The sequence below is a fragment of the Nicotiana tabacum genome, chromosome 21 (assembly GCF_000715075.1).
Source record: "Nicotiana tabacum cultivar K326 chromosome 21, ASM71507v2, whole genome shotgun sequence".
Lineage (NCBI taxonomy): Eukaryota > Viridiplantae > Streptophyta > Magnoliopsida > Solanales > Solanaceae > Nicotiana > Nicotiana tabacum.
Window position 1 is genome coordinate 4427314 of NC_134100.1, and position 27537 is coordinate 4454850.

General features: G+C 40.2%; 1 protein-coding gene across 1 annotated transcript; it reads right to left on the reverse strand.

Annotated features, from left to right (window-relative positions):
• Positions 1 to 681: 681 nt before the first annotated feature.
• LOC107787252 (clathrin light chain 1-like) lies at positions 682 to 4866 on the reverse strand. Its single transcript, XM_016608796.2, has 3 exons — positions 4495 to 4866; positions 1452 to 1605; positions 682 to 1352 (listed from the first exon to the last, which is right to left on the reverse strand). Exons 1-3 carry the CDS (start codon positions 4755 to 4757, stop codon positions 903 to 905), a joined length of 867 nt encoding a protein of 288 aa, XP_016464282.1. The 5' UTR covers positions 4758 to 4866; the 3' UTR covers positions 682 to 902.
• Positions 4867 to 27537: the final 22671 nt, after the last annotated feature.

The window sequence follows — 27537 nt, forward strand, 5'->3', positions numbered from 1 at the left end:
GATTCTTGTTCAGAAAGAAAAGATTAAAAAAAAATTAAAAAAAAAAAAGCAACAGGGCTCAATTCCTTAACGCAAACTAAATATAAATGTGCCTAGTGAGGGATCCACGTTTCAAAATTCAAATGCTTCAACTTTTGATGTTAGTTATATCAATTCCTTACCAATGTCAAAGTAAGCTTTTCAAAATACTTTACCTCATGTTAACAAACACCATGGTACCTGCGAAATATGATTTGTGTCGACTGGGGCGGATGTAGCGAAGAAGCTACTGCTTAATAGTAAAATAGCTACTCCCTCCGTTCCGGTTTATGTGAACCTATTTTCTTTTTGGTCCATTCCAAAAAGAATAACCCTTTTCTAAATTTAAAATTAATTTAGCTTAAACTTAATTATATCATTAATGAGAAGCTGTTTATAATCACAAAAATACTCTGGATCCCTTTCTGACTTGTTTAGAATCACAAATTCCAGAATCCTTTATTTTTTCTTAAACTTTGTGCCCACTCAAACAGGTTCACATAAATTGGAACGGAAGAAGTACTAAATATAGAAAGGTACCAATCATTTTGGGATGGACACAAAAACAAATAAAATCATAATAGGAGAGGATACAAAATGGAGCGTCTAACTCAACCACAAAACCCACAAGAAAAATTAAAGAAAGAAAAAGACAACATGAGAGAGAGGGAAAGAGAAAGCTTCCTATGAACATGGAAATCGTCTGGACTCCAATAATACAATAAAAGATTATGATATTCAGATAACAAAATGCAGCTGCAGCTGCAGCTGCGTCGAACCAATGGGATGTGAGAAAAGCACAGAATATCTAGTGTCAAAAAATCATTATCAAGAAAGAAATTTATAGAGAAAAACACACAACAAATTATACAATCGGACAAGAATTAGGTAGCATGTTGATCATTCACAGCAGCAGCAGGTGGTTCTGATGTATGAGGAGCAACACTGGAATCACTAGCAGGTGCATCACCAGCAGCTGCTGCAGCTCCGTCAGCTGCCGCATCTTTTTTAGTGTTCTTGACATCTTTCCCACCCTTTGCATCTTTTCCGTCCTTCCCAGCTTTGCCATCCTTGGCAGGGGAGGGAGGTGGTGGCAACATATGAGGTGGTGGGTTGTGCTTAAGCTTCACTAAGATGTGTCGCATCCTTGCAAGATCGGTAGGTTTTCCAGGTTTGGGCCCTTGGACGATTGCGATGGATGGCTTCTTCTCTTGATCCTTCTTCCGTCCCTTCTTCTCGATACTAGGAACCTCATTAGGAATGAGCTCCGCTATAGCTTTCCAGTGTTGTTTGTCAGCTTCTTTATGGAACTTTTCTTGATTAATTGAGTACAACTGCCACAAGGAACAAAAAAATAAGAAGTCAATTTTAGAGAACCAGGCAATTCTGTAAGATGAGTATTGCGGATCTAACGCAATTTCCAAAAGACTTACATTCTCTTTGTCTCGGTTATTGGTCTTATTGGTCTCAATATTAAGCTTTCTTTTCTCATAGAACGCTTTCTTAAACTCTTCACCTTCCTCAATAATTTGGTTTCTGATTTCTTTTTCCCTGTTCTCATTCTCCTCAAGACGGATAGCGTTTTGCCTGCATCCCCAACCAAAGCACAAACTGTAAGGAATCTACAGAAGGAAAGTGTTACTCGAGAACCATTACCATTTTCACAACAAATATGAACTGTTCTCTGAATAGGAAAATGAAAAACTGATTTAAATCCAGCCAACACCATCAATGGACTCGGATACTTATCACATCAACCTCACTGTTCACCCGTACTTTTCCTTCTTATTTCTTTTTAAATTAGTCTGAGAGATCAAAAAGAGAAGAGGCTTTTGCATAACCAATTATTCCCAAGATGAATAAGTTGCTGAAACAACCAGAACATGGAGTGGGAATAGTTGTTCTATATCCCAAAGTTGAGGTTGCAACCTATAAGCTTATCTCCAAATAAGATTTAAAACTTTTTCGTAATTAGCACATTTGAGATTTTCTAAAGTTCTTTCACTATGTATTCCTATTCTCAGTAAATCAATTTTAGAAGAATAATGCTACCTCAAGCATTGCAAACAAATTTGAGTCTTCAATCCACAATCTTGAGAGAATAAGTGGAGTAAGTCCTAACCATTATAAACCCCTTCGAAAGCTCCCATACAACTGATGTTGACATATCGCATCCTTAATACCCTTCTGTACGTATAACCTGATGCTTCGGTTGACACATGGAATTAAGCTTTTTTTTTTTTTGTTTTTGGATTTGGGTTTTTGGACTATGACACGCTTATATTTTAAGAAGAGCTTTTGCAATGTGTAACAGATGCTACTTTTGCAACAAAGAAGAAGACAATGGTAGTCATCTATTTTTGCACTGGATTGTTGAACGACTATGGGATCTATTCCTAGCATGTTCGAATTGAAATGGGTCATACAAAACTCTCTGAAGGATCTACCGCTTGGTTGGGGTCGCAAAGGAAGAAACAAGTCTCGGAAGGAAATCTGGAAAACTATCCCCGCTTGTGTATGTTGGGTACTCTGAAAAGAAAGGAACTCTAGCTGTTTTGAGGGCAAAGCAATCACTGTACAGGAGATGAAACATACATGTTTGTGTATGCTAGACTTTTGGTGAATTTTCAGGACGTATATGAAAAGACGGGATGATAGATTTCATTAGCTCGTTTCAGGAGTAGGATCTTTCATATAGAGGCGTCCCCCCCCCCCCCCCATTTTTTTTGCATTTAGGACTGCCCATTCTCGTACATACCAATCACCTTCTTGGTGTCTGGTTTTATTATATTAATACTATCTTGTTTACTGATCTAAAAGAAAAAAAAAAGAAAAAACCGAAGAGTGGACCTGGAGTTGCAACGGTAGGCTCAAAGGTTAAGAAGTATCCTAAAGAGCTAAGTTAGTGGCTCAATAAGCTAACTTGACGAAGAAATCCAAATAGATAGAAAAAATAAATCATTGGGCCAAATGTAACGAGAGGATGTACTTATGACCGGGCAAATACACTTACCAAAGTTTGGCTTGTGAAAGAATCTAGACAATCCAAGCCAACCTTAAGATAACGGATTGAGTAGTCGAAAACCACTATAAACCCCTTTAAAACCCTTTATACAATCAATGTGGGATTTTATATATCTCTTAACACCTTCTAACAAACATAACCTATTTAGTGTTACTTAAAAGCATCATAAATGCGACTTACACAAGTTTTACTTAGCTTTGAATATGAAGTTAGCCTTGGATCTCATGCCATAAAAGGCGTAATTCTAACTCAGCCAGTCCAATACAGCGTATGGAAGCCTTCTGAAGATTTGAAGTGGTAGGAGGGAGAAGTTCAAAATTCATACAGCTTTCACTTTGTTTATACTTCACACCAACCATCATATTTCTTCCCTCCGATTTTTCAACATAGCATACATCAATTCATATAATCTAAATTTAATAAGAATTTTCTTTCTACTGCAAGGTCTCTTGCCAGCAATATAATTAAGAAAACAAGATCTCCAAAACTGGCTAACAGTTATGAAGACCAAAACTTGCACCACTTCTAGAAACGTCTTTCATTTCTAGAAGATCTACTAGTATCCAAAAACAGATCTGCGAACTTCTCCCAAAAAAGAAATAATTAAAGAAAGTGGTGAATCAAGTCACAATTTTGGCAACTGATTAGTTCAAACAACTAAAACTTGCCAACTAAGCTCACTCCAGATATCTAAAACGGAAAAATAAAGCCTATCTTATTGATATTGTTGTCAGTTCTAACATTACCAAAAAGCAACTGATCAAATAATACAATATATATCTAAGGAAAGCATATGCAGAACACAATCCAAATCAACAAAAGAAAATTTTAACTGCATATAGGGGCGAGTGTAGTTATAGATATGGACAATAACTTTGGCTCAAACCATTATATGTGTTAAAAAATTCAACAAATAAGTACAAAGATTTGATTTCGAATCCAGTAAATCAAATGAATTGTGGTAGAATCCTGAACTCGAAACAATAAAGTTCAAATCTTGGATGTGATTCTGACTGCATAAACTTTTTAAATCAAAAGAATACACAATATTCAACAGATATTATATTAAGGATTCATATAGTTGACTCTGACCAGCTGGGGATCAAGAAGTAGCTATCGTAGTACTCCCTGAGTCCCAATTTACATGACTCTTTCCTTTTTAGTCTGTACCATAATAATGTCACATTTTTTTATTTAGAACAATTTAACTTTAAAATAGAAACCATTAAATATATATGTATAAACATTCGATTACAAACTCATTAACAAGGACAAGTTATCAATTCCATGGTAGGTTCAAAACTCACAACCTTCAAATCCTGGCTCGGCCTCTATAGCCGGATATTATGGCTTATTTCAGACCACAAACTCTAAAAGTCTATTTTTTAAGCTCGATGTCAAGTCAAACAGTGTCACATACCTGGAACGCGAAGTAAAAAAGGAAAACTAACCTTCGCCAATCACGTAAGGCAAAGCCTTCCTCACGCATTTCAGTAGGAGGAAGGAGTACCGGTCCATCGGAGCTGAATATTCGATCGCCGAGATCTTGGGCCCCACTATTTCCGTTGGAGATCGGAACTTCGGAGGAGGCATCGTCGAAAGGAGTTGATGATTGGTTCGGGTACGGATCCGACCCGAACCCGTAGGGATCGACGTGATCTACTGTAGCTTCCTCATAGCCGCCGTCCATACTGAATGAATCAAACGAAGCCATTATTTGGATCTCTTCTTATTTATGTGTTTCTTTTTCTGTTGTATTTGGTTCTTTGCCTCTTTATATACTATACTCCTTGAAAAAAGAAAGTAACGAAGAAAGTGATATTACTGTGTTTACACTGGCAGAAAAAGGTTTTCTGTTTTCAATTTTGGGGTTTTAAGTAGGCGTTTCGACATTAGAAAATATAATTTTTAGAAAAAAAAGTAGTATATGGACAAAAAAATGGTTGTAAATTTTTGAAGATTTTTCGAAAATGAGTTTTTCAAAAAAATCATCGTTTCAAAATTTTCGGATTTTTTTTTGCTGCTCACAAAACTGTAACTTTTTTATGTATTTGAGGGGGTAAATCAGAAAAAGAGGAAAAAATTAAAAAAAATTACAAGTAGTAACTTTTTACAAAGTCTTGGAAACATTAGGCGATTTAATAGAATATTCTTTCGATTACAAACAATTCCTCACTGATCAACTCTGACAACCAACTTCTACACCCATCAGTAAATGAAACAACAGCTACTGAAACTGAGGATGATCTTTTCATACAGAACCACTGATGATAAATCACGTCTCTATAGCCCCTGGAAATTCCCGTAATTGTTAAAGCTTTTGGGAAAAAATTGGGCCATCAACTACTAAAACAGAAACTTAACTCTTTATGGCAACCAACTGAACCACTACCTTTAATTGATCCAGGATCTGAATTTTTTCTCATCAAGAAGATAATATGTACAAAGCTCTCCACGGGGACCTTGGTTAATCTTAAACCATTTCCTCTCTATACGACAATGGGAACCTAAATTCATAGCTTCCAATACCCAACTAACATACTCTGATATATGGACACTAGCATGCCTAAAAGCCCTATTTGGTCGCCCCAATTTTTTTTAAAACTTTTAACTTGTACCCACTTTTTAAATAACTTGAGCCCCTTTTTCTGCATTCTCCTTCTTTCTGCTGCTGGTGGTGCTGCATTTTAGGGATATCAAAACGCTGCCTCGTGGCGGGATTATAAACATAATAAATCCTATGTCTGCTTCTACGCTTATTGCAAAGAAGAAAACCATTGGAAGATGCAACAATATTCACACTCTCGCCAATAAAATTGACTGACTTATCTAAACTACTACACCAAGTAATAATGGCAATACCTGATATGAGAAGAAAAATGAGTATGGGTATCCACACAAAAGAAACCAATTAAGTAAGGTAGAGACCAGCATTTTTTAGAACGGTAAACTTCAGCAATGCACTTTTGCCAATTCTTAGATATGTTGCGGAAGCAAAATGTATATAGTGTGAATAAGTCACAACTACTATACCAAAAATTATGATAGCCACCAAATATTAAATAAGACAATAAAATAACAATAAAGGAAACACCAGAATTTACGAGGTTCGGCTAATTTTGCCTACTCCTCGGACACAACCAATATTTTATTCCACTCCAAAAATACAAGTGAAATAATACTAAAAAGAGAAGATACAAATGCCTTAAACAGATGAGAAGGCAAATGAGAGGTGTGTTTAAATCCTAAACATTAAGCCTTCTTTTATAGGGGGAAAATCCCCCCAACCCTTTTTTTCCCACCGATGTGGGACAAAAGGTTTTGCCAAATTCAACAAATCTCCACCTTGGCAAAATTCCACATCTTCAATTTTCTCTCAATAACAAATTTTGATTGTGTCTTCATCTTCAATCTTCAGTTTTCAACAATGTTAATCAAATCCAAACAATGTTGAAACTTGACCGCAATCACCACCTTTGTCAGCATATCATCAGGATTCTCCGTAGTATGAATTTTCTTCACTGTGACTCCACCTTCTTCTATGATTTCTCGTACGAAATGATACCGAACATCAATGTGCTTCGTCCTTGCATGATAAACTTGGTTCTTCGCTAATTGAATAACACTTTGACTATCACAAAAAATTATGATACCTTTTTGTTCAACACCAAGCTCCTTTAGCAATCCTTGAAGCCAAATTGCCTCTTTCACAGCCTCTGTAATAGCCATGTACTCTGCCTCTGTTGTAGACAAAGCAACTGTTGACTGCAAAGTAGACTTCCAACTAACTGGTGCCTTTGCAAAAGTAAACACATAACCAGTAGTTGATCTTCGTTTGTCCAGATCACCCGCAAAATCTGAGTCACAATATCCAACTACAGACTGATTGTCTTCCTGCTCAAAAACTAACCCGACATCTACAGTATTATGAATATACCGTAGAATCCACTTCACAGCTTGCCAATGCTCCTTCCCTGGATTGTGCATATATCTGCTAATAACTCCAACAGCTTGTGAAATATCAGGCCTTGTGCAAACCATTGCATATATCAAGCTACCAACAACATTTGCGTATGGTACCTTTGACATATACTCTCGTTCAGCTTCATCCATTGGCGACATAATAGTACTTAGCTTAAAATGGGAAGCAAGTGGAGTACTAACTGTGAGCACGTGATTTTTGATTACCCGATAATTACTCCAAAAGAAATCAAAAAAATAAATAATAACAAATGGCTTTGCTGTACAATTTTTGGAATTTACGTGGCATTTTGTTAGCTATTTGTGGCTTTGTCCGTGTTTATTTAGTCTTATCGAACAAAAATACAAAAATGTATATGTCGTGGGTAAGCTTAGGATATCATTCTACTATTAGAAATTAATCAAACCATAATTCGGTTATTAAAAGAAAAAACACAAAAAATATATACATCTTTTATTCTATTTTTGTCATTAAGTGATTTTATTTTAATTAAATGTTAATATGTGGGATAATTGTTGTTCAATGTTTGTATAGTTTTATTTTACAATTTAGTTGGGATTTTTAGAAATTAAAAGAAGAAAAGAAAGGGGTTTTTCGGACTTGGGTTTAAAATTGAGACCAAGAAGCAGGCCCAATATATTTTCATGACCCAGTCCAGTTCGGCCTCATCAAACGATGTCGTCCAAGGCCTACCAGATCTGGACCGCGGATCTGACATATCTAACGGTTGAATTTAACTCCCGTTTTTAAAACCAAACGATGTCGTATAAGAGTGCTCAATCAGAGTCGTCCATCTCGTTCAATCCTCCGGCCTCCCCTACTCCTTACTTAACCCGACCCATTTAACCCCAAAGACCGACCCTGTCTCACCAAAATCACACGACGCCATTTCACCCCAATGAAGGATCTGGCCCGTTGATCATTCTTGATCCAACGGTCAAGATCAAATATCCCACTAAACTATATAACCCCAATCCCTTCACCCCGCGCCCTAAGTAGGACCCCCCCTTGCCCTTAGGTCGTCTCCCTCACCCAAACCCCAAATCCCTTAGAACCCTAGCCCCGCCCCCTTTCCCCTCACCATTAAATCCGGCGGCAAGGACGCCAGTGACCCCCACCTTAACACCCTAGGACCACCTCGACCCCCTGAACACAGATCCACTAACCGTGGGTCTCGAATCCTCCCCCACCATCTCGAATCTTCATTTGAAGATTCGAGCCGGACCTCGATCTACACCAAACCACCCCAAATCCATGCCAGGCACTCCCCTGACCTCCCTCGTGACCAAACCAAGCTTGGTTTGGTCCGAATCCAACTAGGAAAACCTGGATCCCAAATCTGCCCTAACAAACCCTAGAAGCCCTGAGTCCGATTTTGTGTCCGTTTGAACTAGAAGATTAGGGTCTAATGGACCTTAATCAAAGTGTTCTCAGTTGAGAACACTTTGATTAAAGTCCGTTCAACCCCAAGAAAGGTCGATTCAAATCTGGGCTAGGGCTTTCTGATTTTTCAAGCCTTTAAGGTATTTTTGTTTTCTTTTTCTTTGTTAGTTCATTTTATTGTTGTTATAGTTAAATGTCTGTTCATATGGCCAAATGATTAATTGATTTGTTTTGTGTCAACTGTTCTATCCACCTTGCCCAGACTTCTGTATTTGGTCAAATTTTTCTTCATTTATTGATCGTGTGTATATGTGTAAACTGTACAATCGACTGAAATTGAATTTGGTTGATTAATTAGTTTCCGGGGCAACTTTGTTTGTTTAGTACAATTTGAATCACATGTTAATACTGTTGAATTCTGGTCATTGGTTTCAATTGTATGTGTTGTGATTCGTGTAGTCGATTCGATATATGTCGTCAATTAGTTCAGCTTTGAATTGTAATAATCTGATTCATGTTATTGGTTTCTTCTGCTGAAGTCTTGTTTGAATCCAATTAGGAACTGAGTATAGCTGCTTGTTAGTTGTTCAATTTGAATCAGAAACATTTAAGGGCTGGGTTATAGTTGCAGTTCAGGTTTGAGTATGAATTGATGGCATGTGCATTCTTGGGCAGCATGTGCATTATAGTTTCCTTATTAAATTAGAGCAAATGGGACAGCATGTGCTGCCAGGGCATATGAAGGCTTCCCATACTCTTGTTTTAGCTTAATAAAAAAGAAACCACTTTTAATATTTAAAAATAGGGCTGTCAGGGGAATCTCATGGGAGGGGTTTTATTTTTAAATGTTTGAGTGGAAAAACAGCAGGAGATGGGAGGGAATTTGAATGGTTTTACAGGCTATAGATTCTGAGGAAGGTTATAAATAGAGGAGGGTTCCATTAGTTAGGAGGGGGGACAAAAGCTAAAAAAGCTAGACAAAAGACAATTTTGAATCAGAAAGGGTCAATCAGACAGTAGAGAGTTCAGGGTTTAAGTTTTGAAAATCAGAAACTGTTTTCCATTAATATCTTGATTTCACCTATGTCGGTCTGTCGATTAACACTGGTATTTCCAAGTCCCAACTGAGTGTACTGGGGGCTTGTGTCATTGGTTTGCTTCTGAGTTTTGTCCATCTGGGGTCCGATTCTACTCTACTGTTCGCTGCTGTCATTTTTTGCTACTGCTTTCCATCAGTTACAGTTGCATCTTGCACTGGAATTTGTTCTGCTATTGTTTGTTGTTACTGCTGCTGTTCGTTGCTGTTATATGTTGGCCACTGCTGCCATTTGAGTTTGTTGCTGACTTTCTGCTTCCATCTTCTTCTTCATTTGTAAGCATTTCCAGGTACATATTTCTGACACCATGTGTTGATGTTAAGCTTGAGGTTGGAGTTTGAAATGAATAAAACAAATGCTCGTCTGCTTCACAATATCTATACTCAAGATGTAGCAATAAGACGAATGAAAATAGTTTGTGATTGTTTAAGCTCATCCCAATTGTATTTACTCTGTGTGAATTAGAACGTACTCAAACTCTATTTTGCGACTGTTAAATAGTGCAATGCTAGATCAATTAGACATATGTCCATGTGTTTTTAGCAATTTAGTTTGGTTGGTGATGATAACATAATACAGAATGTTAGCAGGCATTTGTATGTATCCCGTTGGATCTTTGAACTGTTTTACCATGGCCCAATTCAGTCTGACTTCAACACATATATCAAGCAAATTTCATATCACGTTAGTTAGTGCCAATGGGTTAACCATTAATGTCATCTCTCTTGTTTGAATTCCATGTTTCAATATAGGTTTAATAGTGTAGTTTAAATAATTAATGTTAGCACCGGCTTACTATGTAAATAAAACGGCTATCTACTCTATAGAATCGACAGGTTTTTACATATTAGGGAATACGAGTCAATGGTGCGGGGTTTAAGAGCTTTAATCTAATAGACGCGAATCTAGCAAGATGGTTTAAATTTAGATCTAATAAACTCTCGAATAAGTACTAAGACTAAGGTTGATGTTTATTTTGACTAGTAAAAAATAATTATTGGCCCATTCACATAATTATGCGGAATTAACCTAGCTATATGATAATTAATCTTCTTTGACTACATTATTTTGTCGAGTTTTGTATTTATTTATAATTTCAAATTTTAAGTAATTTTCTCGTCTGTCTTAATCTAGTACGTAATATGTTATGCTTGTAACATGTAGCTAAGTAAGATTTTTTTTTCTCTTCTTATTTTTTAGAAACGAAAAAAATAGGAAATGTAGTCATGCTAAGATTATCCTTTTAAAAAATAATGAGATGAGCCTCGTCAAATAAAAATGCAAATTGCGGGGCCCTCAATAATTGATCATGATAAATACTTAGAATTTGGGATGGACTGTTTAGTAAATTTCACTGCCTTCCCCGAAGATAATAACGCGTTAGACTCTTTAGGCGCGACTTAATTAAATTACATTCTTAAATTCGGGTGCGCATTTATGTGACCCAAATTCAAATCTCAACGGAGTCGAATGTGTTAACAACTACGGGTGCATTGATTGTGACGTGGTTCGAGATGCATTTTCACGACGTTGCAATTCTATAAAAATAAATGATAATAATAAAAACGGTTTAAACTTAATAAAAGCACATAAGTCATAACATGTATTTAAATCAGATATTTAGCCATTATAATAATTTAAGCGACCGTGCTAGAACCACGGGATTCGAGGGTGCCTAACACCTTCCCTCGGGTCAACAAAATTCCTTACTTAGAATTTCTGGTTCGCAGACTTCATTTGGAAAGTCGAAAATTTCCTCGATTTGGGATTCAAGATAAACCGGTGACTTGGGACACCAAAAGCCAAACCTTTCCCAAGTGGCGACTCTGAATTAAATAAATAATCTCATTTCGAATATTGTCACTTAAATTGGAAAACTCCCTCGCGCATTTTATCCTTCGGGGCGGGCGCGCAAAAAAGGAGGTGTGGCAGCTCTAGCGACTCCGCTGGGGAATTTAACCCAGAACCTTTGGTTCAGGGTTCAAGAATTCGAGCTTAGAATAATTGTTATATTTGGCTTTATTATCTGATCTTTATTACATGTCTTGGCATAACGTGCTAAATGTTGTCTTTTACCGCTTTGATATTATTTCAACTGTATATAGACTGTGCCGAAACCCTTCTCTTCTTACCTCCGGGGAGAAGCTCGCTGGTCGAGGCTCCCTATTCTGTTAGTGTCAATACCTGAAATAAGAAAGAGGCCGGACAAGTTACGAAGCCGGATGGCCTTTTGGTTCCGATAAGTTGCCCCTTCATCGACTCGAGTTGTCCTCTCGGGTACACAGTCTAGAACATACACTCAGCTTATAAACCTAGTATAACAAAACCTCATGTCGGATCCCTAGTAGGAACGCTTATTTGCATCATGTTGCATTTGACATAGGGGACTCAACACAGGGGTTGGGTCCGTCTAGGACAGACAACCTGAAATGAAAAGACCATCTTGCTGCATCCCGTTTGTTTTGCGCATTTATTTGCTTCAGTTCTGCATGCTGACCGGTTTCTAAAAAAAAAAACTTTAAAAAAAAAAAGAAAAAGAAAATAACAGCGTAGGGAGATAATTACTTATTTTTGGAAAAATAAAACCAATGTCCAAGTAGTGTCAAAATCTCGCCAGAATTTTCTTAAAAAAAAAAGAAAAAGAGAAAATGAAAACAAAATTTGTCTTTTAGTTTGATTTATTTAAAAAAAAACAACATATATATATAAAAAAAATTAAAAAAAAAACATTTCTTTTAATCACTTTCAAAAATTTAAAAATAAAAAAAAAGGGAAAATTCAAAAAAAAAAAATTCAAAATTTTTATTTCTTTGGTAGTATCTCTTTTATAAATATTCTTGCTTTAAAAGATTGTATTCAGAAGGGGTTTAATTGATTTACTCTATTCACGATTGACCGAACTAGGCCGGTTTGATTCTCACAGGGTGTGAGATACGTAGGCAACTCTCATCGGGTCCAACCTCCCATTTTGCAAAGAAAAAAAGACTAAATGTTGCCACTTTTATAAAGAGTCGGGTGACGCCGTTTCTGTAAAAATAGCCGAATGTTCTCAAGCGGGACGCCAGAAGGCTGACATTGCATAAACGGCCACCTTTGGTCATCATTTTTGATCGGTTAATCCTCGCAGCCTTAAAAGTCTTTGTTCTCGAAGTGCTAAAAGGCCGCATTTGAAAATCAAGTTCGTCGTTTTGAAAAAAATCTTGGAAAAGAACATAGATAGTTTTATTTTGAGTCTAATCACCCTAATAAATGTGCAGGATGAGCACGATACAAAACGAACCCTTTTCAATAATGACCAAGATCCCTTTTGAGTTGCGATTATGGTGGAACGACTTAGGCAAGGAGGGACAAGACAAAGTAAAGAAATATCTGAAAGATCTCACGGATTTACTAGACATTCAGCCTCGGGGTGATATTATCAGATCATTGGTCACTTGCTGGGATTCAGCACGCACTGTATTTCATTTCTCGGACTTTGAACTCACCCCGACATTGGAAGAAATAGCGGGATACATCGGAGGTGATGAAGCTCCGTTAAGGTTCAAATACTTGATTGCACCCAGGGCCGTCACGGTACACCGTTTTCTGGATTTCCTAAAAATACCCCGAATATTTCACCATCCAGATCTTGCCAAAGGTTTCTGCAGTCTCCACCTCATATATGCTAGATACGGCCACGTGGGCGGGTTCAATAAGCCAGACTTCAAACTATGCAGTAGAGGCAACCGACAAAAGTGGGACGAACACAGGCTGGTAGCTTTTATGACAGCCTTTTTGGGTCTTATAGTGTTCCCAAGAAAAGACGGAAACATTGATCTAAAAGTGGTTGGGGTCGTCAGTACCCTGCTCACCCAAGATAAAAGTACTCTGGCGCCTATGATTGTGGCTGACATCTTCCGGGCTCTCACTGCTTGCCGAGCTAGGGGCGACTTTTTCGAAGGATGTAACCTATTGTTGCAAATGTGGGATGACCAATCATTTATGCCACCGCTCTCCGCTCTTGGGTTACGGTTCGCCCGAGAAGACTTGTATTGGAGAATTCTACACAAGGATCAAAGGGTTCAGTCTACCCGAGGGAGTCGCAGCATGGACTTCATTTTTTCGGACTCTCACTACTGAGCCAAATCCAGTGGACGCTCGGATGGTTGCCTGTTGAGGAAATCATATACATGCCGGCAACCAGGCCCCACTTTCTGTTGATGGGACTTAAAAGCATCCAACCCTATGCACCGTATCGGGTTTTGAGGCAACTTGGGAGGTATCAAGTAGTGCCGAAAGATGAAGACTTGAGTACCCAAGTGATTGAAATCAGTCCGGACGGTCATTTCCCCGAAAAAGAAGTTCGCCAAATCTGGAGTGAGTGCCAACATCTGACAGCAAACACTTGTGTGATGGATACGGCTAAAGGGGAAGTTGCCTCGGGGTATCATGCTTGGTTTAGAGGTGACATGTCCTGCGAGAGACTAGCTAAGAGACTTCATCTCAAAGATTTCGTTGAGTCATCCCAAGAGCAATGGAACTGGTTAGAAAGGGAAAAGGGGTATCGGGCAGAGATCGGGGATTTGAAGCAACAGGTTGACAGTCTGAAATTCAATAACAGTATGCAAATCGCTGCGGATCGAGGCGAAAAGAATAGATTGGCCCAAGAAAATGGAGAGCTTAGGGCCCAAATCCATAAATTGAGATTGGCTCTTGATGAACAACCAATGAGTCGATCAGACGAGCAGTTGATAAAAGGGTTGAAAAGTGAAGTCAGGGAATGGCGAGATGGTTTAGAAGAGTCTGAAAACGTCATGGCAGAGCTCAGGGAACAGTGGGGTACAAGAGCAGATAAGCATCGCCGATACTTGAGTCAATTGAAACGCGACCACGAGAAAACTGTTGCCAAAATGAAGAGAGAGATGGCTACACTTGAGGTTAAAGTAGTTAAGCGGGCCGAGGATTTCCAAATGGAGAGCAGATACTGTTACGACTTGTTGGCCCAAATGAAGGTAGAAGTGCGGCAACTGAAGAATCAGCATATGCAGGATTCTCAGGTTTTAAAAACATGCAGTGATCAGATAAAACGCCTGCTCATAGAGAAGAAGCAAACCAGAGATAAAATCAGGACCATTGCCCACGCCATCATCAGACGGTGTCTATGGTGTGAGAACATGACCAACATTACCGTTCTCTCGGCAGTGATGGGTTATGTCAAGCAGACCATGCATGAGATAGAACAACTTGAAAGGGATATCGCACCTAGGACCGCGGCAAGGCCGAACGATGCCCCGCGGACACCAATTTTTGAAACCTTAATATATTCATAGGTCGAGTCTGTGTTTTAGCATTTTCTGTCCATCCCTTCGCATCAGGATGCATTAGTTTGTTTGAGTCTGTATTTACTTTCAAGGTTTGTTGTTTTTCCTTGTTCCAAATGTTGGTTGTAATAGATTATTTTCAGTAATAAAATGTGTGCTTCTTTTACACCCATATTTTTCGAACTATGTAATGATCTGATTCACGCTGCATCGTGATACGTAGGCAATCCTCATCGGATCCGGTCACATTTTAACTGCAAATATTGAAAACAGTAATAATAAAAAAAAATAATAATAAAAAATAATAATAAAATAAAAGGGGAAGCCTAAAAAGAAGCCGGAATGACGCACGCCTTCGTTGCAAACATGTAGGAATTCACTTAACTGTATAGGTGCATCATGCCCCAACGTGAGACTACCTATCTGTTATTTGTTTCGAACTAACCGTTCGTTCGTCGTTGAGTCATTTCCAGGTTTCAGAAAAGGGGGTTGGTTTGGTGAAAGTCTGGCCTCACATTCACACTTCACGAGGTCGAAAGGGAGTGTTCAAATACCTGTTGTTAAGACAAGAGGGGGTACTCACACTTACTTCACAAGATCGAAAGGAAGTGTCAAAATGTCTTCAGAAGTTCCTCTGCCAACGATTCCTATTTCGGAGGAAAGTTCAATCACAGCCATCCCAACTTCTGAGTCAGCAACGGTCGAGGAAAATAGAATTCTACGTCTCCGCATGATGGAAATGTGGGACACCTGGGCCAATGGAAAAGAGCCACCAAGTGCGATCCCTGGATTCCCTGAGCTTTTTCCTAGGGCAAGTGGGACCTCCAACACACCCATAAGCTATACAAATACCCCACTGGGATTTCCTACCACCTCAGCCTACTTTACTGGAACACCTTCTGAGTCTCGCCCTCAGGTGTTAGCTTCCGGTGCGGTTTCAAACATATTCACTGCTCCACCTTGTTCAGCCACGGCACAACCTGTTTTACCCAGGCCTAACTTCGATTCATCATCCTTCACATTTCAAGCACCGCCTCTTCCATTGGAACCTAGCCAGTTCACTACCGACGCTTACCCTCTGCCGTCTCGATACGAGTTTATCGCAGGGCAGGAGAAAGCCGAGAAAACACCTGAACAAGAGGAAATGACTAGGAAAATGAGAAGCATGAAGCAAACTCTCAAAAATATACAGGGTCTGAGCGGGCAAAGGAGCATGTCTTACGCTGACCTGTGCATGTTCCCGCACGTACATTTGCCCTTGGGATTCAAAACCCCAAAGTTTGAGAAATATGACGGGCACATGGACCCCATAGCCCATCTCAAAAGGTACTGCAACCAGTTGCGGGGAGCAGGCGGAAAAGAAGAGCTTCTTATGGCTTACTTTGGAGAAACTTTGATCGGCATTGCTTCTGAATGGTATATAGATCAGGAAGTATCTCGTTGGCACGTTTGGGACGACTTGGCTCGAGATTTTGTCAGGCAGTTTCAATATAACATCGACATTGCCCTTGACAGGAATTCATTGTCAAATCTAAAGAAGAAGCCTTCGGAGAGCTTCCGAGAATATGTTGTCAAATGGCGCGAACAAGCGGCCAGAGTCAAACCTCCGATGGATGAAACTGAAATGGTCAGTGTTTTCCTTCAAGCCCAAGAGGCTGATTATTATCAAAACATGATGTCTGCATTGGGAAAGCCGTTTGCTGAAGCCATCAAAATTGGTGAAATGGTGGAGAATGGGTTGAAAACAGGGCGAATCTTGAGTCAGTCTGCTATAAGGGCCACCTCCCAAGCAATCCAAGGCGGGTCTGGAGGAGGAACAAACCGAAAGAAGAAGGAAGAAGCAACAATGGCAACTTCGCGTGTAAGAAAACCCCTTCCGTCCAGATTCCATTTCTCTGAAAGAGCCCCGCAACACTACTACCCCCATCAACATGCGACCTATGCTATGAACCTTCAGCCCTACACAGTAATGAATGCACAACCATATATTAGGCCACAACAACAATTCCACCAAAAGCGAGCTCAATTTCCAAGAAATCAACCTCCTCACCAAGCTCAGTATAATCCCCGACCTCCACAAAATAATCTCCCCTACAACGCCCGTACTCGAGAGCCGCCTAGGAAAATGGACTTCACACCTATTGGTGAGTGATATTCCAACCTCTTCCCTAAATTGGTCCAAATGGGTTTGTTACAACCCGTACCCCCAAATAGGCAAAACCCAGAGTCACCCTCTTACCAACCTGGTGCCCGATGTGCTTATCATTCTGGAGTGGAAGGGCATGACACTGAGAGCTGTTAGACTTTGAAAAAGGTTGTTAAAAACCTCATAGAACAAAACCGGATAGTGTTAAAGGACGAAGACATCCCTAATATGACCAACAACCCGTTACCGGCTCACAACAATGAACCGATTATTGGGATGATCTGCGAAGATAAAGAGTTTGATCCTGTCTTGAAAGCCATTATTGCAATCGCCGACATTGAGAAAAAGCCCAAGACATATGCAAAGCAAGAAAAGGGGGACAAGAAGAGTAAAACCCCTCTCAAAACACAGAAAAAGCAGTGGAAACCAAAACTGTGGTAGTACCCTCGAAAGATGCCGTCCTTTATGTCCCCCGAGGATCGAAGAAAGGACAAGTGACATTGAGCCCTCCAAGAAGGTTTGAGCTGAACAAAGGATCTAAAATGTATGTGCCCAAAGGGACCTATGCGGAACGAGGGCCAATAATTTCACCAAGGCTGAATGAGCCCGTGATTATTGGACGCGCGCCGCAGAGGCCCATGACAGATCCTACTACCGTACCATGGAATTATAACAAAGAGGTAGTAACCTACAAAGGAAAAGAAATCCTGGGAGGAGTAAATAAAACTAACCCAACTGAGAAATATCTCAACCTGGAGGAGTTGAGTGATTCTACAAAGAGGCATTTTCCACTCAAGAAACCAGTCAGCGCCGAGGAAGCGGAAGAGTTTTTCAGGAAAATGAAAACTGCGGACTACGAGATAATTGACCAACTCCGAAAGTCTCCTGCTCAAGCCTCGTTGTTGTCTCTACTAATGAATTCAACTGAGCATCAGAAAGTGTTGATTAAGACCCTCAACGAAGCTTACGTCCCAATTGAAACTACCGTGGAACAGCTAGAGAGGATGGCAGAAAGATTCTTCATGATCAATCAGATTTCCTTCAGCAAGAATGATCTGCCCCCAGAAGGGGCCGCCCACAACAAGGCCCTCCACCTAACAGTTAAATGTGAAGGCTACTATGTGAAGAGGGTCGTGCTGGATGGCGGGTCCGAAGTAGATATTTGTCCCCTTTCGACTCTGCAAAGAATGGAGATCGAGACAGGAAGAATCAGACCCAACATCGTATGTGTTCGTGCCTTTGATGGCATCAAAAGGGACACCCTAGGCGAGATCGATTTGATTTTGACAATCGGACCTGTAGATTTTGAGGTGACTTTTCAGGTTTTGGATATGGATACTTCCTACAATTTCCTCCTAGGAAGGCCTTGGATTCATGCGGTGGAAGCCGTACCTTCTACTCTCCACCAGATGGTAAAATTTGTATATGAAAATCAAGAGATTATAGTCCATGGAGAGGATGAGCATTCAATTTATCGAGACCCGTCGGTTCCGTGCCTCGAAGCTAAGGATTGTAGTGAACACATAGTCTATCAAGCTTTCGAGGTTGTGGTCGCAGACCAATGCGAAGAAGGAAGCCCGCACCCTCAAACTTTTCTCTCAAAGGCGTCAGTTATGGTTTCCAAGGAAATGATCAGGCATGGTTATAAACCGGGGAAGGGACTCGGGGCATCATTGCAAGGTATTACCGAACCTATCGCTTTACCTGCCGCCGAAAAGTTCTTCGACGTTGGGTTTTACGCCGAAGAAGCTGATGTAATATGGGCAAACCAACGTAAGAGCAATGGTTGGGTTTTATCTCAGCCAATTCCGCATCTTTACAGAATATTCGTCAGACCCAAATACATTGAAGAAAGAGAGGATGAGACCTTCACGACCGAGGAAATTGAAGAAATCTGTGGGGTTATGAGGCAAATGCTGTACGAAACCCATATGGTTCAGCCGGGAGAAGGCGCGAGCACCGCTGAGGTGCTTTACATGGGGCCTGTCGCCAAATTGCAAAACTGGAAGGCCACTCCGTTTCCAATCAAGCGGGAATCCTGGTAGACCGGTCTTGCCACCTTTTCTGCATTACGAGTTATTTTGGGGTGTAGCTCGAATGATTTTCTTTTAGTTTCCTGTCCTTAAATTCTAATTGTAAACCCTATTATCTTCAAAATTCAATGAAATGAGATTAATATTTCATCTTTCATCTTATTTATTCTCTCTGATTCTTTTTATTTTTGTTTTATTTCTTTCAGTTCTAATAATGCGATTTTAAATAACATGACATGCTTGCGGACTTCATGCCCAGATCTAAACATGCAGTCTAGCTGCGAAATAATGAACCAAGAAATGGAATACGATGAAGAAGAGGCTTTTAAGGAAATAAATCGAGAATTGGAACACTTTGAGAACAAACCTAAGCCGAATCTTAATGACACCGAACCGGTTAATTTGGGAACTCCTGAGGAAATCCGAGAGACCAAAATAAGCATTCACACGGATGAGAGAACGCGAGACGCTATAATTTAACTCCTTCTTGAACTCAAAGATGTGTTTGCTTGGTCAAACGATGATATGTCGGGATTAGGCATTGATCTAGTGGTGCATAAATTGCCAATCCACCCTGATTGTCCTCCAGTTCAACAAAAGCAAAGAAAGTTCAAGACTGACGTCAGTGACAAGATTAAAGAAGTAATCACCAAGCAACTGAAAACGGGAGTAATTCGGGTAGTCCAGTACACCACGTGGTTGGCAAATGTAGTTCCAGTGCTGAAAAAAGATGGGAAGACTCGGGTATGTGTGGATTATCGAGATTTGAACAAAGCAAGTCCCAAAGACAATTTCCCATTGCCCAACATCCACATCCTTGTTGATAATTGCGCCAAACATGAGATCCAGTCTTTCGTAGATTGTTACGCTGGATATCATCAGGTGTTGATGGATGAAGAAAACGCCGAGAAGACTGCTTTCACTACACCTTGGGGCACTTACTGTTATCGGGTTATGCCATTTGGTCTGAAGAATGCTGGGGCAACTTACATGAGGGCCATGACTGCCATTTTTCATGACATGATGCATCAGGAAATAGAGGTGTATGTGGACGACGTGATAGTCAAGTCCAGGACGCAGGATAATCACATCCAAGACTTGAGGAAGTTCTTCGAGAGACTGAGAAAGTACGACTTGAAGCTGAACCCAGCCAAATGCGCTTTCGGAGTCCCATCAGGTAAGCTTTTGGGTTTCATAGTAAGCAGGAGAGGTATCGAATTAGATCCAACAAAGATAAAATCTATCAGAGATCTACCTCCCCCAAGAACGAAGAAAGACGTGATGAGTTTGTTGTGCAGGTTAAACTATATCAGTCGATTCATTGCCTAGCTGACTAGCACGTGTGAGCCCATATTTAAGCTATTGAGGAAGGATGCAACGATCAAGTGGACGGATGAGTGTCAAGAAGCTTTCGACAAAATCAAAGAATATCTTTCAAATCCCCCAGTTTTGGTCCCGCCAGAGCCAGAGAGACCCCTGTTCTTGTATCTGACAGTTTTGGAAAATTCTTTTGGTTGCGTCCTCAGGCAACATGACGTAACCGGAAAGAAGGAGCAAGAGATCTACTACTTGAGCAAGAAATTCACCGGCTACGAGGCCAAGTACACTCTGCTGGAAAGAACATGTTGCGCTTTGACATGGGTTGCTCAAAAATTGAGACATTATCTCCAAGCTCACACTACTTACCTCATAAGCAGGCTGGATCCTTTGAAGTATATATTTCAGAAACCAATGCCTACTGGAAGATTGGCCAAGTGGCAAATCTTGCTTACTGAGTTCGACATAGTCTATGTCACCCGCACGGCAATGAAAGCCCAGGCATTAGCAGATCATTTGGCCGAAAATCCGGTTGATGAGGAATACCAGCCGTTGAGTACCTATTTTCCAGATGAAGAAATAAATACCGTAGAAGTGGTCTCGGAAAACGCTCACGTTTGGAAGATGTTCTTTGATGGGGCCGTAAACGCCAAAGGTGTAGGAATCGGGGCAATTTTGATCTCGCCCTCTGGTCAGCACTATCCTGCTACAGCCAGACTGCGTTTCTTTTGCACGAACAACACAACTGAATATGAAGCCTGCATCATGGTCATGCATATGGCGATCGATCAGGATGTCGAAGATTTATTGATTATGGGAGATTCCGACCTGATTATCCGGCAAGCCCAAGGTGAATGGGAAACTCGGGATATCAAGCTTATTCCTTACCGACAGCACGTGGAGGACCTCGGCAAGCGTTTTCAATCAATAGAGTTCAGGTATATCCCGCGGCGTCACAATGAACTAGCGGATGCACTCGCTACCTTAGCTTCAATGTTACCATACCCAGGCAATGCCCACGTCGATCCCTTGGAAATCCAAATCAGGGAAAGACACGGTTACTGTAATGGAATTGAGGCAGGATCGTGTACACAGCCATGGTACCATGATATCAAGAGGTTCTTGAAGACACAAGAATACCCCGAGTATGCTACTGGAGATCAAAAGAGAACCATTAGGCGGCATGCAAGTGGTTTCTTTTTGAGCGGCGAGTTATTGTATAAAAGAACCCCAGACCTCAATCTGCTAAGATGTGTTGACGCCGAGGAGGCGGGAAGGATCATGCATGAAGTACACGCAGGAGTGTGCGGACCCCACATGAACGGGTATGTCTTGGCAAAGAAAATCCTTCGAGCAGGTTATTACTGGATGGCCATGGAAAAGGACTGCTTTGGCTTCGTTCGGAAGTGTCATCAGTGTCAGGTGCACGGTGATTTGATTCATGCACCTCCCACGGAATTGCATCCCATGTCTGCACCTTGGCCATTTGTTGCTTGGGGCATGGACGTCATTGGTCCGATCGAGTCGAAAGCCTCAAATGGACACAGATTTATACTGATTGCCATCGACTACTTCACAAAATGGGTAGATGCTGTCACTCTCAAGTCGGTCGCTAAAAAAGCTGTAGTGGATTTTGTATATTCAAATCTTATCTGTCGTTTCGGCATTCCTGCAACTATCATCACAGATAACGCAGCGAACCTGAATAGTCACTTGATGGGAGATGTATGCGAGCAGTTCAAAATAACGCATAGGAATTCCACTCCTTACCGGCCCAAGGCCAATGGCGCTGTAGAAGCAGCAAACAAGAACATCAAGAAGATTTTGAGGAAGACGATCCAGAGTTCCCGACAGTGGCATGAACAACTACCCTTTGCATTGTTGGGATATCGCACTACGACACGCACGTCAGTAGGAGCAACCCCTTATCTTTTGGTTTATGGAACCGAGGCTGTGATACCAGCAGAGGTAGAAATTCCTTTGCTCCGAACCATTATCGAAGCAGAAATTGAAGATAGCGAGTGGGTTAAGACTCGATTGGAGCAGTTGACTCTGATTGACGAGAAACGAATGGCTGCGGTTTGTCACGGGCAGCTGTACCAATGAAGAATGGCCCGTGCTTACAACAAGAATAAACCGGTTCGCAGACTTAAATTGTCACTTAAATTGGAAAAACTCCCTCGCGCATTTTATCCTTCGGGGCGGGCGCGCAAAAAGGAGGTGTGACAACTGGCTTAGTCTTGTCATCTATGCCAAAACGTTGAAGTACTCTCTTCAAATATTCCTTTTGAGATAAACAGAGTTTCTTTGAACGTCTATCTCTAATTATCTCCATGCCAAGAATTTTCTTTGCCTCACCCAAATCCTTCATCTCGAACTCCTTCTTCAGTTGAATCTTCAACTTATCAATTTCTTCCGAATTCTTGGAAGCTATCAACATATCATCAACATATAGGAGAAGATATACAAAGGAACCATCTTTAAGCTTGTGCAAATACACACAATGATCGTATTTGCTTCTCTTGTACCCTTGCCGCAACATAAACTCGTCAAATCGCTTGTACCATTGTCTATAATATTGTTTCAATCAGTACAATGATTTTTCTAGTTTGTACACCATATTTTCTTTTCCAGCAACTTTGAATCCTTCTGGCTGAGTCATGTAGATTTCCTCCTCCAAGTTTCCATGTAAAAACGCAATTTTTACATCCATCTGAACTAGTTCCAAATCCAATTGTGCTACCAAAGCCAACATAATTCTAATGGAGGAATGTTTTACAACTGGAGAAAATACTTCATTGTAATCAATTCCCTCCTTTTGAGCATATCCTTTGGCCACCAATCTTGCTTTGTAGCGAACATCTAATTGGTTAGGAAATCCTTCTTTCTTTGCAAATACCCATTTGCACCCAATTGCTTTCTTTCCCTTCGGGAGATTGGCCAATCTCCATGTATGATTCTGATGAAGGGACTGTATTTCATCATTCATGGCAATCCTCCACTTATCTTCTTCTGAACTTTGGACAGCGTCTTTATAAGTGGTAGGAACATCATCAGCTACAATTGAGCTATGAGGCGAACATGTTTCGTTATTGTTCTTTTTGGCCTGCTGGTTGCTATTGATTCAAGTTGTTGTTGAGGTTCCTGAGTTGGAATCTCCTCTACTGGCTCTCCTTCCAGAGGGTAATCTTCATTTGTTTCCTCCTCTGCTTCTTGTGTAGGAAAAATAAATTTTCCCTCAAACTCCACCTGCTTAGAAGCACCTTTATTTTGTTTGGTATCTTCTGTTACCTTATTTACCATAACAGATTCATCAAAGGTAACATCCCTGCTGAATATTACTTTCTTTGTCATAGGACACCATAAGCGATATCCTTTGACTCCAGAAGTAATTCCCATAAAAATAACCTTCTTTGCCCTTGAATCCAATTTTGACTCTGTCACATGATAATATGCAGTTGAGCCAAACACGTGCAAAGAGTCATAATCTACAGCAGGCTTTCCATACCATTTTTCAAATGGTGTCTTGCCATCAATAGCAGCAGATGGTAAGCGATTAATGAGGTGGCATGCATATGTAACTGCCTCAGCCCAAAATTCTTTGCCCAAGCCAGCATTGGACAACATACACCGTACCTTCTCCAGCAAGGTCCGGTTCATACGTTCTGCCACTCCATTCTGTTGTGGTGTATGTCTAACAGTAAAGTGTCGGACGATGCCATCATTTTCACAGACCTTATTGAAATGATCATTTTTGTATTCACCTCCATTGTCTGTGCGAATATACTTGATCCTCTTGCCTGTTTGATTCTCCACCATCGTCTTCCATTTGAGAAAAATTCCCAACACTTCATCTTTGCTCTTCATTGTATACACCCATACTCTTCGGGAAAAATCATCAACAAAGGTTACAAAATAGTGCTTCCCACCTAATGAAGGTGTTTTGGAAGGACCCCAAACATCAGAGTGTACATAATCCAAAATGCCTTTAGTATTATGGATCACTGTACCAAATTAACCCTTGTCTATTTCCCTTTAACACAATGCTCACAAAACTCCAAGTTGCAAGCCTTGACTCCTTTTAACAATCCTTGATCTGATAGAGTTTTCAAGGATTTTCCTCCAGCATGTCCCAAACGCATGTGTCATAGCTTGGTTGCTTCTGCCTCTTTGTCGTCACTGGATGTCACTGTCACTGTCCCAATAACTGTACCTCCATGATAGCGGTACATATTATTATTCTTACGATTAGCCTTCATTACCACTAGTGCACCGGAGCATACTCTCATCACTCCATTTTCTGCAATGATTTTGAACCCTTTTGATTCAAGGGCTCCCACAAAGATGGGATTCTTCTTCAAATCTGGTACATATCGAACATCTGTTAATGTTCTGATCATTCCATCCTGGTTCATTAATCGTATTGAACCAATCCCATATAAGGTCAGAGAGCTGTTATCCGTTGTGTGAATAATTTCATATTCTCCTTTTTGAAAATCCACGAACCAGTCCCTGTTGGGACACATATGATAGCTACAAGGCGAGTCCATCAACCATATGTCTAATGATGTTGATGACTCTGTTGTAACTAATGAGAAGTCTGAATCATCACAATCAACTACATTTGAATCCATAATGGCCTTTCCATTATTATATTTGGCCTTATTCTTCAACTTCGGACAGTCTTTCTTCCAGTGCCCTTTTTCTCGACAAAAGGCACATTCATCTTTGCTGGGTCTGGATCTTGACTTGGATCTTCCCTTCTTTGTCCTCGTTTGATTTTGAGGACGACCCCTCACAAATAGTGCTTCTCCTTCTCTGCCCTTCTGTTTTTCTCGCTTTCTTTGTTTATAGCTGTACAAAGCCGAACAAACTTCTCTGAGAGAAACTTCGTCATTTCCATGGAGTAGAGTAGTTTCAAGGTGCTCGTACTCATCAGGAAGTGACGCCAACAACATCAAGGCCAAGTCACCATCATCATAAGTTGTATCCATATTTTGCAAATCTGTGACCAACTTATTGAAACTGGTGATATGTTCATTCATCGTGGTACCAGGAACATAGGTGAAGTGAAACAGTCTCTTCTTCATGTACAATTTATTTTGACTGTTTTTCTTCAAAAATTTATCCTCCAGTGCTTTCCATAATTTACTTGCAGAAGTTTCCTTTGTGTATGGATATTTCTGCTCTCTAGCAAGGTAGGATCGAATAGTACCGCAAGCAACACGGTTGATAATTCTCCAATCTTCTTCTCCAATAACATCTGGTTTCTTTTCTTCAATGGCCAGATCTAGCCCTTGTTGAAAAAGGGCATCTAGAACCTCGCCTTGCCACATCCCAAAATGTCCGGACCCGTCAAATATTTCTACCGCAAATTTTGTATTTGACACAATTCTTGTCATAAGCGAAGATGCCAATGATGACGTGTTGTTGACACTTGATGTAGATTCTTCTTATTTATTGTCTCCCATATTTGACACAAATATTATTTAATAGCTGACGATACAAATCAAGATTATTTCCTTTATGATGTAGAAGATCAGACTAAGCTGCAACCACAGAGCATACTCAGACAGAACCTTGACTCAGTTACCAAGATAAATCTTTTCTGATGTGGAAGATCAGACTATGCTGCAACCACAGAGCATACTTAGACAGTACCTTGGCTCTGATACCAATTGTTGCGGAAGCCAAATGTATATAGTGTGAATAAGTCACAACTAATATACCAAAAATTATGACAGCCACCAAATATTAAATAAGACAATAAAACAACAATAAAGGAAACACCAGAATTTACGAGGTTCGGCTAATTTTGCCTACTCCTAGGACACAACCAATATTTTATTCCACTCCAAAAATACAAGTGAAATAATACTAAAGAGAGAAGATACAAATGCCTTAAACAGATGAGAAGGCAAATGAGAGGTGTGTTTAAATCCTAAACATTAAGCCTTCTTTTATAGGGGGAAAATCCCCCCAACCCTTCTTTTCCCACCGATGTGGGACAAAAGGTTTTGCCAAATTCAACAAGATACACATGTAAAGCTAGCAAGTGATTTCAAAGGCAAACCATTAGGTTGGTGTCTAATCCGCCCTTTTTCTTGTACAACACAGTAGTTCCGTAGAAGAAACCAGACTGGCATTTTTATGTGTGAGACAAGAGCAAATCAGAAAAATTTCAGTTTTAGAGCTGAAGTTCGCCAGTTACATAAACAAAAACTTGAAGTTCGCCAGTTCCAAAAACAAAAACTTCGCCAGTTATAAAACAAAATATTCAGCTCTAGAGCTGAACTTCAGGCCCGTCTACTAGAATGCTGAAGTTTTGCGTGATTGTCTTTGCTACTTCAGCCCCGTATGCTAAAATGGGTATGCTTGCAATTTTTTTTTGCAAAGCGGACACAAATTAAAACGTGACACAAAATGCAAATGCCCCTAAAAATGGCGTACACCCTAGTAGCCCAGCAGATCTTTCAAACTCTGATAAGCCCACTTCTCAAACTACGAGTAAAAATTGTCAATCCTCTATTTTAAAGGGAACCATTTCTGAAGCCTAAGGGAATTCGTCCGACTGGACTAACATGCAAGCCCACACTAACACCTACTCTCCTAATCACCAAAGTTTTTTTAATAACAATAACAATAACCTCTGTCCACAAATCACTCTATTAGACCCTAGCTCTCACACGCTACAACCCCAGCATATGACACATAAGGATAAAACATCTCCAATTACCACAGCCACTACGGCTAACCAATCAACTTAGGATACATTCCCAAAAGCAATACAAAATACTTCAGATTTACCCATGCAAATTGACATTAACACCTCTAATTTACATGCTACAGTAGCCTATGCATGAATCTAGGATATCCCCAGTCCCAACAAACCAAAATAATTATGGTCTATGTGATGACCATCATGTATCCACCACCCTTTCTTCTTCCCCTAGATGCAATATTAAGCCACCGTCTACATCTTCTATTATCACTAAGGGAAATAGTTCTGCTCTTAAAGAAATTCCTACAAGTTCAAAACCAACTACAGTCTACTAAGCTGCATACTTCCACCATCAACCATGCAGCGTCGCTCCTTCACAAACACTCCCAACAACAGTTATCTCAGGGAGACAATACACCACAACAGCCAGTTCTTTCACCTTCCTCATTTGATCATGCAAGGTCCACAAATCCCCCACACATCAATACCTCTGATATACACTTCCCAACTACTAA

Bases quoted from the DNA above. Each gene is read 5' to 3' on its own strand.
- LOC107787252 (XM_016608796.2), bottom strand. From the start codon at position 4,757: ATGGCTTCGTTTGATTCATTCAGTATGGACGGCGGCTATGAGGAAGCT. The intron at 1,606-4,494 runs GTTAGTTTTCCT...TTGGGGATGCAG, and splicing joins GCCTTACGTGATTGGCGAAG to GCAAAACGCTATCCGTCTTG. The intron at 1,353-1,451 runs GTAAGTCTTTTG...TCCTTGTGGCAG, and splicing joins ATAACCGAGACAAAGAGAAT to TTGTACTCAATTAATCAAGA.